This window comes from Gadus macrocephalus, chromosome 9 (genome assembly GCF_031168955.1).
Source record: "Gadus macrocephalus chromosome 9, ASM3116895v1".
NCBI lineage: Eukaryota > Metazoa > Chordata > Actinopteri > Gadiformes > Gadidae > Gadus > Gadus macrocephalus.
In genome coordinates, this window is record NC_082390.1 from 4,588,936 (window position 1) to 4,607,169 (window position 18,234).

The window sequence follows — 18,234 nt, forward strand, 5'->3', positions numbered from 1 at the left end:
CTACCTTGTCTCCCATCATGTGAAGGAAACCAAAAGATCTTTCACCAGCAAACAACGCAACAAAGCACCCGACATTTCAAGCGACTAAATCTTATTTTCTTCAGCCTCTTGTTGAGCATCAGTGTCAGTAATTGTCTGGGCTGATAAAGAGTTAGACTTAGGGTCTCTTTGATACCTTGTCAGCCTATTTAGGTGACATTTTCTGATTACCTCTCCCGGGCGTCGCCATGTTTACCCGCTGAAAGTTAGCGCGCCGAGCGACAACTTGAACAGCTTCACTTAACGCGGGGCTTTGATGTGCCACAGACTCATCGCGAGACGCGCGAGTCAACATGTTTTCAACACAGCGCGGTGACAACATTTAGTCAACATCCCTGCCAAGAGGGTCACTCTGTTCATCTTCCCATCAGGATATCATAACAACAATGAAGTCGTCTGCGTCTAATGTATTCATAACGTCCTAACTGAACAATCTGATATTTGCAACGCTGCTTGATTTTTGTCTTTAATGGGCTATAGCTGCCCAATGTAGGCCTTTAAGGATGTTACTACTTCTGGTATTGTTAAAGATAATATTGAGGGAATATTAAAAAACTCCCAATTTATAATTTGAGTGCTGTCTTTACTTTAAGACTTTACAAATACTTACAAAAAATACCCCCAAAAAATATTTAGCAATGTAAAAAGTGTTATTTGCACACTAGTACGTTAGATGAGTCACTGGTGACCTGCTGCCTGTGAAGTGTGCTGCGTCCAGGAAGGAGCTTGGCTCACCTTGAGTTCACATGTTGTATTCAACTTGATGTTGATCGTTTGTGTGTGTGTGTGTGTGTGTGTGTGTGTGTGTGTGTGTGTGTGTGTGTGTGTGTGTGTGTGTGTGTGTGTGTGTGTATAGGCATTCATGTTTGCATGCATGTTATGGATATGTGTGTGTGTGTGTGTGTGCGTTTATAGACATTCATGTGTGCATGCATGTCATGGATTGGATATGTGTGTGTGTGTGTGTGCGTGCATGCATGTGTGTGCAAGGATGTGTGTTATGTATGTGCTTTCATGTTTGTGTGTGTGTGTGTGTGTGTGTGTGTGTGTGTGTGTGTGTGTGTGTGTGTGTGTGTGTGTGTGTGTGTGTGTGTGTGTGTGTGTGTGTGTGTGTGTGTGTCCCCACAACGCATGTGTTAAACTGTGTATAACTGGGCAGACTTCCCTGCGTGCGTCTGAGCGTGTGAGTGCACCGTGTCGGCACACGTGCGCGTCCTGCTGACAGCCTCATGGGGTATGTGTCTCCATTGTGTTAGGGGACTAAAATCAGAACAAGGGGAGGAAGGAGGAGGAGGAGGAAGGAGGAGGAAGGAGGCGTCCCTCCTCTCACCCCACCCTGGCCCTCTCCGGCCCTCCCCAGGGGGTTTGAGGGCCCCTTGGCTGTGCTGATGAATCACCAGAGCGAGTCGCCTCTTAACCAGGCCGGCTTCACCCAGCACGAGGACACGGCCCAGTGCTCTAGGTGTAGAGGACGCGTGCGCTGGCCGTCAGGATGTTTCCATGGAGACGGAGGGGTGGGTGACGTCGTGAACAGGGGAGACATGTTACCGAGGGAACCCTCTTCAGAGGTCGCCGACCACCCAAGGGTGGGAGGGAGCGATTCTACCCGAGGTCAGTGTTGTGCGGGGTTCAAAATACTTTTGGAAAGCGAGGGGTGTATCTTGAATAGAGCATAGATTGTGTTTTTCTTCAGTCCTATGGTGTTCATGTAATATAATACATAGTACATATTATGTACTAATTCAATGATTTGTACACAATAGAATCCCTGAGTGTGACTCCGACAGAGGGAAATAGCTAGAAACTTGGAAGCTGGGATACTCATTTCTCAAGATCAAGTTCTTCTAGATTCACAGCAATACCAACAATGGGTCCCGTCCTTCAAATTGAAGGAAGGGCCATCGTTGTGTCGTTGTGTGTTGTCTTTCTAATCAGTTCCCCTCTCTAAGCGCTATTTATAATAATGTGTTTGATGCTTTACAATCTATCAACAAAAGTCTGCATTAGAAGCCCCCTGGCCTTGATATCATAAGAGAGAACCCTCACAGGAGACATGAAGCAATACGATTGATTGAGACGTCACCCGTGAATATGATATGTATACTGTATATATATAATATATATATATACACACACACACACACTTGAGAACACCTCAGCATCCGTCAGCAATGACTCATCAGTAGCATACGGTGGGGTGACAGCTCGGTGGCACTGTCTTTTAATAAAACAAACTGCCAGACATCTCTCACGTTCCTGTGCGTGTCACAGTCAAAACCTAACTCCTGGGTGCGAGGTTCATCAAAGGGGAACCAAGCAATTGATGAGGGTAAATAATGAGTTTGAAGAAAGGTGCCCGAGTAAAAGAAAGTAACCAGTAGGCCATGGTGTTCAAAAACACACAGAGCGAGTGACCATGAGACAGATAAACAGATAAAACGAGGGCCTTGAAGATAAGGAAACCCAAATCAAATACAACATCGAAATAAACATCTGTTATTATTATAATTATAATATTATTATTTATTTTTTTAGGTTTGAGCTAACACTATGGGAATAAGTGAAGTGAAGTCACTTTACTTAAGAGTTCTAACAAAGACCAAAATATTTGAACATATTACACCAATTCTTAAATCGTTACATTGGCTTCCTGTAGGTCAGAGAATTGATTTTAAAATCATGTTGCTAACCTATAAATCCCTTCATGGTTTAGGCCCAAAATATTTAACTGATATGCTTCCACTACATAAGCCTTCTAGACCACTAAGATCTTCTGAGACCAATCTGTTAATTATCCCCAGAGTAAACACGAAACATGGGAAGGCAGGATTTAGTTACTATGCAACAAATAGCTGGAATAAACTCCCTGAGGATTTAAGACTTGCCCCAACTCTGAGCACCTTTAAAACAAGACTGCAGACTTTTATGTTTGCTTTAGCTTTCTGCTAAATCTTAAATACATTGCACTTTCTAAAAAGCTTTTTTAACTTTGCCTTTATTTTCTATTTTAATACTAAAATTGTACTCATTTCTTTGCATACGTTTTCTTTACTTATCCATTATTTTATTTTATTGTATGACAATGTTTAGATGTGAAGCACGAGTCTGCCTTGTGTATGAAAAGTGCTATATAAATAAAGTGGCCTTGCCTTGCCTTAAGTAAAGTGAAGTCATTAATTTCCACAGTGTTAAAGGCACCCAGTGCAACTTTATGTAAACATTCAATGAAAAATAAACATTCAATTTCTAGTCTTTTTTACACGTAGTAAGTTTCAATAACTCCATACCATTACATATCGACATTCAAGGAGCAAAGATGAGACGTCGTTGTGTGGTGAGAACTGATAGAAAATCGTAAACAACAATCGCCGGTGGGGAGAAGCCATTTTTCCATTGACTGGAAGCCTGCTTTATTTATTGTAGGTTACAAAAAATAAAGAAAATGCCGGCATTGTTGTTGTTATCGATTTTGTATCAGTTCTCACCACACAACGACGTCTCATCTTTGCTGCTTAAATGTCGGTATGTAATGGTATGGAGTTATTGAAACTTACTACGTGTAAAAAAGACTAGAAATTGAATGTTTATTTTTAAGCCTCGAAAGTTGCACTGGGTGCCTTTAAAGCTCAAACCAGCAGTTATGACCAATTTTGCTACGCTGAATGGTTTTATTGATCCGTTTCCTCAGCAGCCCAGCGTGTCGACGGGGCGACCCCACCTCCAGCTCCTCTAGGGGGGGTGGTGGAGGTCCGTAGAGGACCCAGGCTGGTCCTCCCAGAGCCCTGTACACACTGCGGACAACCCGTGCCCCCCACGACTACGGCGCCCCGGCCTTCTGGACCCCCGACCTCAGCGCTACACGGCTCCAACCAATCGGTGAGCGGCAAGAGGGGCCGGGGTGGGGACAGTCGGTCCCCATCCACCGCTGAGGCTACGGACAACGGTGAGGGGAGACACGAAGAATCTCTGTGCGGCAAAACAGAGAAATATAATTATCATTGGCGATCACTCAGGGGTCAAGTATGTCCCCTCTCTCTCTCTCGCGCGCCCGCGCTCTCTTTCTCTCACACATACACAAAACAAAACAAACAACGCGCAAGCAAATCCAAGGATGACTCCCAGACTAGAAATGTAGAAATGTAAACAATATACCAAAACTCTTTTGAACAAGCCCAGGCGATGTTTCAAGGGACCATTAAAGCACTGCCAAGCAGTGTAGAGATATGCTAAAACCTTGTTGTGCACTATGCAATTCAAGCTTCGCTTCAGAGTTCAGTCTCATAAGCATATAGTGAGTAAATTGAGACACACATACAGGAATGCTCCGTTATCACATAGATTTGCCTAATGTTATGTTGGGGCCCGTAATTGTATCAACTGAACAGAAATAAAACACTCAACTCACCACCCTGGGGAATCCTCACATCCTTGTATTTACTTGCTGCAGTAAACAGGATAAAACGTCTTGATTTGCATGAGCTCTCTCACTCTCCAGCCCTGGAGAGGATGAAAAAAGAAGACGACCATAAATCAAACACAATAACAATGCGGACCCTTTATTATCTATTGGATAGGCCACAGCAAAAGAGGCGTGCATGAAAGACGAGGGGTTAATGTATGCAATCACATGCGCGCACGCACCAAATTGAACTGCGGAGCAATTATCATGCGGATGACAGCTTCTTTGGTGATGCTGTTGATGTCTGGCAGACTCCCAGCCAACCCAGCCTTGCTGAAGTGATCTTCGCTGTGATTAAACAAACACAATCGCACTTGATCTCTCTAACAAGTCCAACACAGGCATAACGAGGGAAAACAAATCACAAACATGCCTGAGATTAATTTTGGGGTTAATGGTTGTTTTGTTAATCTCCTGTAGGCCATGACAGCAGTTGGGAGAACATGTGACGCCTGTATTTTATCTACATTAGCTTCACTTAAGATCCACAGCCTCTTTGGGATAGGAGGGGTCATCACTGCCAAAATTATGACATAGGTGAAGCAATCAAACGCAATGATAGACATCTTAATTTTTGCACATACACAACAAGTAGTAGTAGTTTGTTGCCAACACATTCCTCTTTAAAGGGCCTGTTGTACCACCAGGTCTGGTTTGATGCTCATTACAAATGACCCATTAGTGACATCACAAGTGGGAGCGTCCACCATATATATAATGTATATCTCAACAGCCTACCAATTGTTAGTCCACTTAGGCAGGGCAGTCATTGGAAATCATTTATTGTTGATCTGTGAAGATCAACTCCCTCTGTGTTGTGATGTCAGCAACGGGGGCGATCTTGAAGCGCCTTGTATTTCTTTTTATAAATAATAATCGTCCTACTCCTTCCCGAAGCCTCCTTCCTGGGCCTGCTGCTGGCCTGCCTCTCGTGCCAGTGCTCCGTGGTGCTGCTGGGTCTTCTGGAGGCGTGCTCCGCCTGCCTGCACCACCTCTGCGCCTGCTGCTGCCACTGCTGCGCCCCGTGCTGCGCCGAGGCGTGCGACGCGCCGGCCGAGGCGATCGGCTGCCACGCCCACTGCCACGCCGTGGTGTTCGAGTCCTGCTGCGAGTCCACCGAGTGCCTGGAGTTCTGCCTGGACTGCTGCCTCATCTGCCATCACAGCTGACCCCCCCCCTGTCCCGTGGCAATCGGAGCCCTTCGCCTCGTTTCCACATACGTACATTCTCGTATGCGATCCAACCGTCTCCGACCGAAAGTCCATTCATTCCTATGTGATTCTCCGTAATGTCCGTTTTTCCTCCGAGACTCCTCCCCTCCGTAAAATTTCTGTCCGGTATGTCCGTAATATACGTTCAAAAAATTTTACTTTCGCCGTAGTTTTTGCGGAGATACCGTATGGAAGTTTTTATGTTTTTTACGAAACATGTAAGTACCTGGCAGGCCAAACTCCTCGCCGATCTCTTTCCAAGCCTGGTTGTTTTTGTTTTTATCTCTGTATATGTCGATCCTCATGTTCCAAAGTACCGTTCTCCTAAAAACGGCCATTATCATACGCTCCCCCATCTTTTGTCCGTACGTAAAACACTCGCGACTCCTTCCGTAAATTTACGGAAGCACGGATACGAAAAACATACGTATGTGGAAACGAGGCGGGCTTTACGTCCACGTTGGGGACCATGTCGTGGCTCCTCCCACACAGAGGCGTCGCCTAAAATGAGGCTCCGCCCACGTGACTGTTCTTCTTACAACATTGTGAAATTTTTCGATGGAAATTGTATGGGGATTTCACAGGGATATGTATGTTTTTGTTGATTTAATTGCGCTGTTGAGTCTAACTTGAAACTACAAAATAGCTGATGAATGAATGCCATTGTCACATGGTCCCTTTCAAAGTCCATTCCCTAGAAAATCTTCAATGAAGTGGAAAAACAAATTACAATAATCAAGCAGTATATTTATAATTGTCATTAGTCACTCTTTGACTTAACCTACATTTTAAACACCAAAAATTTTAGGGCAGAGATCAATTACACTAAAAAGTGATTATTACTATTAATTATAACCACCGATCACCCACCTACAATACAACAGTCCTACAGAATGAACTGAAACCCAGCTGTTGTTAACCAAAGTGTGCAGGGCTTTCTTATACAAACACAAAACAAGACACTGAAGTTACACGTTTAATATTTGAATGCACTGATTCATTAAGCGCGGACACAGATTTAGTCAGGGTCAGTTTTGCGCACCATATTAAATATTTCTGAGTAAACAGCAGTAGCCATAACACAGTGGGATTCATTAGCACAATGAAGCTGCTCTCGTTCCAAAACAAACAACCTCCAGCCGATTCCTCCGAGTCATTTCATAGTAGTCCGAGAAACATGAACCCATATATAGAAGCTATTTGTTAGATATGGAGGATTCCCTAACGAATATATTGTGGTATGTGCTAAGAAACACATTCTCCACACATCAATTAAAGCTCTTCCAAATCAAAAGAGAGGATGGTATACAATCTTATTTATTTAGCGAGTTTTGGGGAAAATATAAAATTCAGTGTTTTCTACTCAAGGTTTTGCGTTGATTTATTAATCAGTAGCTCTTTGTCAAGGACATTTGCTGTCTCTCTCCAGATCATAGGATAACATCTTTCACCTCAATGTGAGAAATAATTCAACAATGATGTATAATTAAGTCATTGCACCCTGCAGTGCCAATGAAACCCCACTTCTCCACTCTGTCGAGTAATCACATCTGGCACAACAAAAGATTTTGTCCTCACCAAACCCCCCAAAGAATACATCGGCCCACACATCAGTTTAATGTCGGTGCATGTTAACTTTGTACATGAAATAGCCATGCACAGATTGAACTCTGACCTCTGTGTGTCTCTTGATGAAGGGGGGCATGCTTTGGGCTCTACGTTCAGATGAGGGTTTCTCATGTCGTGTAGAAAGACTCCCGCTTTGAATGTCTCCTGCATCGCTCTTTGCAGCTGAAGAACGGGGTGATGTGAAACTTGTCAGTCGCTTCTTAACTCCCCATCCTCCACCTCCTTCCTCCTCCTTCCTCCTCCTCCTGAATCGCTTGCTTGCTTATCTCGGAACATGAAAGGAGCACGTGCCGTTTATTCTCCCCAGATCTCCGGAGTCGGCCCTTCTGAGCTCTCATTGTTTTCTCCGCGCGTGATGACAGTGAAGATAGCCAAAAATAAAACAAAGGCGTGCACTTACGAGACAACACTAAACTGTCAATCTGTTCGACGCAAATGAAGAGGCTCGTTTAAAGTGTGTCATCGCGACGGAATCGAATCAAAGGGTTTACTTTAACAACAACGGCTTGGGATTCTGCTGCTGCCGGTGACATGAGGCCGTGGTGACATCTGATTTGGAGCATGCGACCACAGCACAGCGAATGTTACACACGTTTTGTTCCGTTTGTCCCACTCAATTTGTTACAGCGGCACCGTAACACTCGAGGCCATAATGTGTGCAGAGGAAATAATAGCCCCATAGCTCAGAAACAATGAATACTTAATCTGTAGGCGTAGAGAAGGCCTGACAAATCAGGATTATTAGTGTGTCTGAATGTGAAGGCTTGCAGTAGTGTAGGACAGTAGATGTGGTCGATCAGTAAAACAAACAGAATAATTAATAATCTGTACACACTGCATTAGGCCTAGAACTATCATGTCCAGGTATGCAGACGATTTGTGTTGCGTTTAACAGTTTAACAGTGATTGTTCACATTGACCAAATGTGTGGCACTATTTGAAGTGAAAATAATTTGAAAAACTAAAAGTATATTCTGACACATAAACACAGACAAACACACGCACATAATGAGGGGATATGGCGTCTGGTGAGAAACGGCAAGTGGACTACACATAAAAGATGACCCACTGGTGAACAATAGGCAATGTTTTAAAACTCAAGTCGTTTCTTTTCTTCTTCCAAAAACCCAAAACCTTTGAGCACATTTGCAGAAGACCGTGTGTCTATTTGTATTCCTCCGCGCCGCCCTAAAGCTCAGTGACAATGTTTGTAACCTTCTCAATCAAAACAAAGGTTTGCGTGTTGCGTGCGTGTGAAGTAGCGTCTTTAAAAACAAAGAATAAAAAGAAAAACCATAACAGCTAATAGTCAGTCTGTCATGTGTACCCACTTGCTGTAAACGAAACAAAAATAAACGTAACAGGATTTGAATATCTAACATTTGAGCCTGACAGAGAGGGCAGATCAAAGCGGGGAGAGACACGCGTGTGGGAACGAATCGTCAACACATTGTCTCGTTTTAATAAATGAGGGGAATGGTTTCCGTCAAGCCCCTGCGCGCCATGCGAATTTGTGCGGGGTACGAGTAGGCGTATCAAAACTTAAGATAATGAGGGTTAGGCTGCAATCGGTCTGCATGAATTATTGATGCTTTTCTTGCCTCATTTCATCTAGGAATGAGAGGCCTTGGACGCGCCGGGAAAAGCATGCAGCGTAATTGCGTCGGGGCGTTTTCCGAGGATTGATCCCGGAGTAACGGAGGTAAATATATTAAATATAATATAACAAAGATTTATTTACCATATTAACGCGGTTGCTAATGAGTGCCGTCGTCCTTTATTCATCGACTATAAAAACAAAAACAAAGATGCTTGAATACAATAAGAGCATGCTAATGTGAAATGATTGGAATAAAAATGTTGGTCACTAAATAAATGTTCTGACTATTTTATAAATTCATAAGTAACAAACCTTTTTTCATCTTATTTTAAAGACTTTATTTACAACTGTAGGTTCTTCTGTAATGTACAGGCGTTTAAAATATTCCCTTCTCAGATTGTACGCTACAAATGTCATGAAAGTACGAGGACAAAAAGGAAATACTGATACATTTCCACTTTTTTGGTGAAAGATAACACAAAACCTGAAATAACTGAAAAGCAAAACCTAATTACTGTTGACAACATAAACTGCTTGGGGGTATCCAGATTATTCTGTTTTTGTCTCATTCCAAATACAGTACAGTAACTTTACAAAAAACAACCAATCAAAACCATCACAAATATCAGTCGTATACCAAATTATCTGGATTTCAGTAATCACACCACCGGATGGCAAGCATCAAACGGTATCTCTAGTTGGCACCACTGGCGCACAACAAATAATAACAATTACAAAGATAAATCTTTGTAATTCCAAATGAACACAAATAATAATCCAAACCGTATACAGTATATACACACCGTTCCCAAAACATACAGGACGAGTTGCAGCCCAAGCAGCCAATTCAGGAGGATCAACTTCCCCCTTCGTACCCACCGATAATAAGGGTGTTAAAATCATGGCATAGCATACGCCTTTAAAAAGGAGAACATTAATAACAACATTAAAACCCTGCCATTTTGCTCCTGAGTGGATAAGTGCAATGTGCGTCCGTGAGGGAGACAGACAGACAGACAAAGAGGGAGAAAGAGAGAGAGAGAGAGAGAGAGCGAGCGAGCGAGCTTCAGACTACCGACGGTGGTGATGATAGATATCTTGATGGTGGTGACGGCGCCGCCCGCTTTGCCGTTTAGCCTCTTTACAAAACCCAGTCTTACCCGCCCTCAATACTGGCGTTGATTGTCACGAACTGATTAAATATCGATGCCTTGTTGTGGCAGAAGCTCCGTCCGGCCATATAAGGTCGTAGCGTTCTTTAGTCGCAGGCATGGTGGCACAGAAGGGGGAGGGGGGGGGGGGGGGGCCCCCCTCAGATCATGTAGTTCCTCTTCAGGACGTCCAGGTACTGCTGCGTGGCGCGGCTTCCCGGGTCGTCCAGGGGGTCCGCCGCCGAGGCAGAGCCCAGCGGGGACAGCCGGGCCGAGCCCCCACTTCCCTCCAGCTCCACCGTGGCTGGGGGGGGGGGGGGGGGGTTTAGGAGTGACAGGGGGGAGATGGGGGAGATTGGAGATGGGACGTTATTACGGGGAAAATCGTCCCCATAATAATAACGTCCCATGCACCGTCACCCCCATTCCCCCTCTGTTCTCATGCGGGGGTCCAGAAACTGGACCCCCGCATGAGAACAGAAGGGGAATGGGGGTGACGGTGCATGGGACGTTATTATGGGGTGTGATGGGGACTCACCGAACCCCGCGTGAGAACGGAGATCCGCGTTGTGGTCTGTCGTTTGTTTTTACTGTTTTGTGTTCGATTTATTTGCTGCATTGTGTATTTAGTTGCATAGGTTTTACTTTGCAAACCTTGTATCAAAAGGGGGGATATAAACACAATCTAAATGACGGCACAATGGTTGTGTGTTTTGTGTGTGTGGAGAGGCCCCAGATCACGCACCATGGCTCAGCTCCTTGGTCACGTTTCTCTCCAACTCACTCTGCATCTGGAGGAAGCAGGCGGGAGTAGATTTAACTAGATCATATAATAATGTGATAATAATATCATTATTATAAAAAAATATTCAGATGACCAATTGATGCATACACTCCAAACGGGAAAAAGAATACCAAGGGGTGTTTCAAAAATAACGACACACATTTTACACACACACACACACACACACACACACACACACACACACACACACACACACACACACACACACACACACACACACAGGGGGCACTTGTAAGAGGTCAGCGGGTCTGCACGGCACAACATGCACACATGCAGGGTAAAAACATGGGCCCGTGCTTTCACATTCTGACGGTTTAAGCGGCTGCTTGAAAACACAGAACCGTGCAACACACACAATTGTGCTCCTCTGAGTGCTAGTTAAATAAAGGGACAAACTTAAACAAAATGTGACTGCTGACATATCTTTAGATACGGCCATTGACTTCCTTTTGAAAATATGGGTTGTCAATTTGAGGCGCTCTCCCCCTTATGTGAACAAGAAAACCCCCCAGCTTCATCACGGTACCGCTGTGAAATAAAATTCATTTTGATCGTGATTTAGACTTTCGGGTCAAACGATCTCCAAACTAACATAATCAACAAAAAAAAAAAAAAAAAAGGTTTATATATATATAATATTAATTTTTCTATTCTAGATAAATATTTTTACATTGTTTGATTTTGACATTTTCGATTTTTGCATTTGTATTTTTCAAAATTCTCAGTTACGAAGGTTTTTTTTGAGGGAAATGCTTTATAAACGCATCATGTTGTAAACTCAAAAATCATCGTTTGAATAATCGTGACTTCAAAATTGACCAAAATAATCGTGATTATGATTTCTTTGCATAACCGGGCAGCCTTATATCACGTTACTCCTGCCAAGCTCAGGGTGCACTTTAATGAAGTCCAATCAGTGGCAACAACGACAAGGTGTGTATTCTGAGAGGACCTCCACTCTCACATGAACACCCTATAGAAAGAGTATTACCCAAATGGCAGCTGCTCACAATCAAATAAAAACAATTCCCATGAGCTCCCTTGCATCTTCTCTCTCCCGACAGCTACTCCACATTTTGAGTGGATTTACTTTGTAGCGTGATTGAGCTGGCTGGATAAAGAAATTAAATGATGTGAGGTACAGTCCCTTAATATATATAGCTTTCTGATCTGAATGCAAAATAACTGCTCTGTTGTTTTGCAAATCCAATCTAGAAGACCCTCTAACACACGAGTGACGGAGGGAGGGTCAAAGGGAAAACCGAGGGGCCTGATTGGCTTACATCTAGGCGCCCTGACAGCTCAGCCAGCCAGCCGGCGAATAAGAAGCCCGGGGTTCCTACTCCTCTGCCTCCAAGATGGCAGTCGTCTTCAACATGTTTTTATTGTGTACCAACGTATCGAGCAATATATGCACGGTCGGACCGTTTCCCCGATTGGTTTGACGCCAAATTCCCGCCAAAGTGAGGCTAACCGTAGGAACCCCGTTGACACAGGTCCCTGGACGAGGGTCTACCGGTCCGGGGGGGGGGGGGGGGGGGGGGCACAAAGCGACAGGGAAGCAAGCAGAGGTACGCCAGCCAAATCAACCCAGGGGGGACTCAACTCACAGCTTGCTACACACCTGCTCATGTGTCTGGCTGGAGAGGGGAGAGGTGAGAGACAGATTTCTGAGCTAGAAGCTGAAAGGAGTGAGACGAAGAGGAAGAAGAAGAAGAGGAAGAAGAAGAAGAAGAGGAGACGTTAGGCACGCTGCCCACCGCCGTGCTACGACAGAGAGAACGTCACAGGCTCAGAAACACACGGACACGGAGACATGGATCAGTGCCGACTGCAGCTGGGTTCGGCGCCGTGTGGTGAGAGTGGGAACAGACTAGAGTGACTCAAAGGGCAGCCCCACTGCAAGGCAACATCCGTTCTCTGGTCCAAAAGTCGAGCAATAAGTAAATCAATTAAAATAAATACGTTTTCTACACAATCTACCGTTTGAGTAGAAACACAATCTACCGTCATTTTAATGAGCTTTACTTGATTGACGGTTATTTTTAATAAGCCCAGTTAGAATTCCAAAAGACATTCCGGTCAAAGCGCGCGCCTCCAGATCTACACCGGGTACGGCCACCCCCCCTACCTGCGCACCGTTCCCGACACGTGACGGCGAAGGAAATACAAACAAAGAAAAAACAAAAACAACAACAGCAAAAATCAGTAACATCCCGCAAAGGAAGACAAAAACAACCACGCTGGAAACTCCGCCGCCGCCCCAGCGCTGCTCACCTTGGCCAGGTAATCCTCCACTCTGCTGCCCTGCCGGCCCCCCAGGGGGCTGCCCCCGGGCCCCAGGCCCAGGCCCAGCCCCCCCAGGGAGGCCCCGTAGGCGGGCAGCGAGCCCAGGGAGCCCAGGTCCAGCGGGGGGCCCCCCAGGCTGCCGTTGGCCATGCTGCTGGCGATCAGCGACTTGCTGCGGTGGCGCTCGCCCAGGAGCTTGGCGTTGGCCTCCGCCAGACGGTCGTTGGCCCTGAGAGGGAGGGAGAGGTCAAGGGTCACCCCGGGCAAGCCCCTGCAAGGCTGATGCAGAGGTGTTCAGAGCGAGACCACGGTGGACCCTAACATGTTAAGAGAGACCACGGTGAACCCTAAAATGTTGAGAGAGAGAGACCACGGTGAACCTTAACATGTTAAGAGAGACCACGGTGAACCCTAACATGTAAAGAGAGACCACGGTGAACCATAACATGTAAAGAGAGACCACGGTGAACCCTAACATGTAAAGAAAGGCTATGGGGCACCCTCACATGTAGAGAGAGACTACGGTGAACCCTAACATGTAAAGAGAGACCACGGTGAACCCTAACATGTAAAAAAAGGCTATGGGGCACCCTCACATGTAGAGAGAGACTACGGTGAACCCTAACATGTAAAGAGAGACCACGGTGAACCCTAACATGTAAAGAAAGGCTATGGGGCACCCTCACATGTAGAGAGAGACTACGGTGAACCCTAAAATGTCAAGAGAGACCACGGTGAACCCTAACATGTAAAGAGAGACCACGGTGAACCCTAACCTGTATAGAGATAGACCATGGTGAACCTTAACATGTTAAGAGAGAGAGACCACGGTGAACCCTAACATGTTAAGAGAGACCACGGTGAACCATAACATGTTAAGAGAGTCTATGGTGAACCCTAACATGTTAAGAGAGAGACCATGGTGAACCCTAACATGTTAAGAGAGAGCGATCATGGTGAACCCTAACATGTTAAGAGAGAGACCACGGTGAACCCTAACATGTTAAGAGAGACCACGGTGAACGCTAACCGGTGAACCCTAACATGTTAAGAGACCACGGTGAACCCCAACATGTGCTCACCGGTCCAGCTTGGCCGCCAGGGCCTTGCGGAGGCGCAGCTCGTCGGTGTAGAGCTCCCGGTAGCGGTCCAGCTCGCCGCGGGCCGACTCCCTCAGGCTGAGGCTGTCCTGCTGGCCGGACCGCGCCCTGCCCAGCTCCGCCTCCAGCTCCCGGATCCGCTGCTCCAGCTGGGCGCGCACGCTGGCCTCGTTGGCCGACTTGATGTGGTCCAGAGCGTCCTGCGACGCCGCCTGGTTCTGATGGGGGGGGAAGCACACACAAACAGTCACACACAGACACACACACACAGACAAACAGTCACACAGTCACACACACACACACACGGTCACACACACACACAGACACATACACAGTCACACAGACACACACACACACAAACAGTCACACAGACACAAACAGTCACACACACAGTCACACAAACACAGTCACACACACACACACACACACAGTCACACACACACGGTCACGCACACACACACAAACAGTCACACACACACAGTCACACACACAATGCCATTTCCATCTTTTGCAGCAGTTTCTGTCTATAAATTGTCTATTCAGCAGCCCTAGAATGAATTTAGACACAGGCCCTGTTGCTCAAGGACACCTGTTGCCTTTGGGACTCAAACGTAGTACTTTTCAGCTGGGAGGGGTGCAGCACCCCATGCACTGTCCTACCACACCCATGTGTGTGTGTGTGTGTGTGTGTGTGTGTGCCCATCTCCTCCCACACCTGCAGGAAGACGTCGACGTCGACCTTGTGTGTGTGTGTGTGTGTGTGTGTGTGTGTGTGTGTGTGTGTGTGTGTGTGTGTGTGTGTGTGTGTGTGTGTGTGTGTGTGTGTGTGTGTGTGTGTGTGTGTGTATTTGCGTGGGTGCATGCGCCCATCTCCTCCCACTACCTGCAGGAAGACGTTGACCTCCTCCAGCTTCTGGCGGATCTGCAGGCTGGCCCGGTCCTCGGCCTCCCTCCGGTACCTCTCCGCCTGGCCGGGGTCGGCGGGGCCGGCCTCCTGGGCCCTCCGCCGCGCCTCCTCCAGCTGCTCCTCCAGCCGCTGGTGGCTGCGGCCCAGGCCCTGCATGGAGGCCAGCCGCTCCTTCAGCTCCGCGTTGGCCGCCTCCAGCTGCCCGACGCGGGACGCCTCCCTCTCCAGCTGCCCCGCCATGTCCTCCGTCGCCTGTAGGGGGGCGACGTCGCGGGTCAGACAGGGGCCATGGCCGTTTAAAAGGTCCCATCATGGCACGCCACCCGGTGTGAGTGCGACAAGCCGTTTTGAAAACCTGCCCCTTATGACATCACAGGTGGGCGTGGCCAGCTGGATGTGTGCTGGATAGATCAGTCTACCAGCCTACCCGGTGGACTGTAGCATGCGTCGCTCATCTATCCGACACACGTCTAGGTGGACACGCCCACCTGTGATGTCATAAGGGGCAGATTTCCAAAACGGCCTGTACGGCTAATCACACCCCACCTGGTGGCATGCCATGGGACCTTTAATTGTAGAATAATGTGCAATAAATAGGTTAGCACTTTAGCACATAGCCCTTTAGCACTAGGCACTTTACCACATAGCACTTTATCCACAAGTTCTAGTGCAATAGGGCCATACAATATAATGTTAACACTTGCACTTTATCCCCATACTGCAGATTTCTGTGCCATACTCCAAAGCGCAATTTAATTTACAGTCTATCAAGCACCACGTTGTTGATGTTAAAATGTTGGTTTGTCTTTTTGTTTTTATTTTATTGTACTCTCTGTTTATGTTAGGAAAGCAATGATGCACTGTGCCCAAGACAAATTTCCCCATGGGGACAATGAAGTTTAACCTAACCTAGGTTAAACTTCATTGAGACTGATTCACATTTCTTTACTAATGTTTATAATAAGTGTGAGTGAGTGAGTGAGTGAGTGAGTGAGTGAGTGAGTGAGTGAGTGAGTGAGTGAGTGAGTGAGTGAGTGAGTGAGTGAGTGAGTGAGTCAGCGAGCGTGAATGGGACCTTGTCTCTCATGCTGAGCCTCAGAGTGTCCATCCTCTGGCTGCCCATGGGAGAGCCGCCCTCTTGCTCCCTGAGCCTCTTCTTGGCCGTCTTCAGCAGAGTCCGCAGCCTTCATCACACAACAAACAAACAGGGGAAAACGGAGAAGAACATAAACACCCTGCCTTCACTTTTCCTTACCCCACAATGAGTCATATAATGACGATGTGCTGTGTGAGAGATCATATCAAATAGTGTGCTTAGGTGAATGCAAAACGAAATATTACATACAGATTTGTTTATCAGCTAGTTAGTGTGTGTATGACTTTATTTCTGACTAGATTAATGCCATTATCTTGTCGAACAAACTCTTCCTTAATCTAATATCCAAGTGTACGCAACACAATGAAAGGTGGGTCTAGTGTCTAGTCCAGTACACATGCAAGCCAGGAGTCAGCAGGGATGAGATCGGGACCAGTTCACCGCTCAGTACTCCGATAGGGACGGGAACCAATCAGAGCCCTGCAGCAGCTACACCAGGAGGAGGAAGGGTCACTTGACAGCGGGTGGGTGGATGAGAAGACCACATATATATATATATATATATATATATATATATATATATATATACACAGATGCCGCATTGACAGCTTCGGCCGGTTTTGTTTTGTAAAAATGAATCCCTATGAATCATCAATAACGCGACGTCTGTGTATATATGAGGTCTCTGGGGCAGACCGCTGCTTTCTACTGGGGGGTCCGTTACACGGGATGAACAGCAGGAGATCCAGGGGTCAGAGGGCGGGAGGCGGGAGGCGGGGGGGGTACAGTTTGTCACCTGTACATTTCTTTCTGTAAGTCCGTGTTCCTCTTCATCTCCTGGTCCAGCCTGCCGTCCACCGCCTTCTTCTGCTCCACCATCTTCCTGGCTCTCTTCTTCTCCGTCTCCATCTAGAGGGGAGGGGCGGTACCGCGGGTTAACGACCGCTCCCAAGTCAATAGCAGGGCTCCTTTCGGGGGGGATGTCACACGACATCGGAAAAAAATTAAAAAACACGTTTCTAATCCTGGGCATGAAAAAAACGCTGAATAATCATGAGCGCCTCAACACATAAGTGTCACTGCTGGTGTACGAACACTTTTATGCACATTCGGTGACTAGAGTCGGCTTCTTGTCTTGAGAGAAAATGATACGAGTGATGGCGATGAGCGGGAGAGATAGTCGAGTCAAAGACGGAGATAAAGACAATGATTGAGGCTTAAGGGCTGAATTATGGTCGCACGTACACGCAACGCAAGGACCCGGCAGACGCTTTGACGCAGTCGTCAACCTGTTTTGGTTCTCCGTCGGGTTTTAGTGAGCGGACCAATGACAGCCCTTGCTGCCACGGCGTCTCGACGGAAGGTGAACATTTTTGGGAGGCGCACGTCAGGCCCTTGCGGTGGACGCAAGGAGGGTCCGCAAGGATGTAACCCCCTTGCCTTGGGTGACCGTGGGACCACAATCAGCCCTTAAGGTCCAGAGCCAGAGGGAAAGGGGGACGGCGGGGGGAGTACCTGGCTGCCGAGCTCGGACCGCTCCTTCTCCAGCTCGGCCAGCCTCAGGCCCAGCTTGGAGCGGCTCTTCAGCTCCTCCTCCCACAGGGCCTGGGAGTCCTGGGCCGTGTGGGACAGCTGGCTCTGCCTCTGAGTCTGGGGGGGGGGAGGGGAGAGAGAGAGAGAGAGAGAGAGAGAGAGAGAGAGAGAGAGAGAGAGAGAGAGAGAGAGACAGAGACAGAGAGAGAGAGAGAGAGAGAGAGAGAGAGAGAGACAGAGAGACAGAGAGAGAGAGAGAGAGAGAGAGACATAGATAGAGACACAGAGAGAGAGAGAGACATAGATAGAGAGCGAGAGAAAGAGACAGAGACACAGAGAGAGAGAGAGAGAGAGAGAGAGAGAGAGAGAGAGAGAGAGAGAGAGAGAGAGACATAGATAGAGAGCAAGAGAAAGA

At 46.9% G+C, this 18,234-nt stretch overlaps 2 protein-coding genes across 13 annotated transcripts in view; one reads left to right on the forward strand and one right to left on the reverse strand.

Annotated features, from left to right (window-relative positions):
- The first annotated feature begins 1,344 nt into the window (after positions 1-1,344).
- On the forward strand, positions 1,345-5,696 carry LOC132465239 (myoD family inhibitor-like). The gene is made up of 3 exons (XM_060062064.1): positions 1,345-1,650; positions 3,728-3,982; positions 5,396-5,696. The coding sequence occupies exons 1-3, from the start codon at positions 1,428-1,430 to the stop codon at positions 5,665-5,667; spliced, it is 750 nt and encodes a 249-aa protein (XP_059918047.1). The 5' UTR covers positions 1,345-1,427; the 3' UTR covers positions 5,668-5,696.
- A 3,396-nt stretch (positions 5,697-9,092) lies between these two features.
- Positions 9,093-18,234, reverse strand: part of si:ch211-272n13.3 (ankyrin repeat domain-containing protein 26) — a 42,319-nt gene continuing 33,177 nt past the window's right edge. For 9 of the 12 annotated variants that reach the window (XM_060060349.1, XM_060060345.1, XM_060060350.1 and 6 more), the window contains 8 exons: positions 17,802-17,936; positions 17,083-17,195; positions 16,266-16,374; positions 15,167-15,442; positions 14,266-14,501; positions 13,172-13,412; positions 10,835-10,880; positions 9,093-10,393 (listed from right to left, as the gene is read on the reverse strand). In XM_060060349.1, the coding sequence (XP_059916332.1) occupies positions 10,251-10,393; positions 10,835-10,880; positions 13,172-13,412; positions 14,266-14,501; positions 15,167-15,442; positions 16,266-16,374; positions 17,083-17,195; positions 17,802-17,936 (1,299 nt within the window). In that variant the 3' untranslated portion in view covers positions 9,093-10,250. Of the gene's footprint in view, positions 10,394-10,834; positions 10,881-12,414; positions 12,577-13,171; positions 13,413-14,265; positions 14,502-15,166; positions 15,443-16,265; positions 16,375-17,082; positions 17,196-17,801; positions 17,937-18,234 lie in introns of those variants that run through there. The other 3 variants (XR_009527192.1, XM_060060346.1, XM_060060352.1) reach the window with 3 other exon arrangements.

Bases quoted from the DNA above. Each gene is read 5' to 3' on its own strand.
- LOC132465239 (XM_060062064.1), top strand. From the start codon at position 1,428: ATGAATCACCAGAGCGAGTCGCCTCTTAACCAGGCCGGCTTCACCCAG. The intron at 1,651-3,727 runs GTCAGTGTTGTG...CCGTTTCCTCAG, and splicing joins AGGGAGCGATTCTACCCGAG to CAGCCCAGCGTGTCGACGGG. The intron at 3,983-5,395 runs GTGAGGGGAGAC...TCCTTCCCGAAG, and splicing joins CGCTGAGGCTACGGACAACG to CCTCCTTCCTGGGCCTGCTG.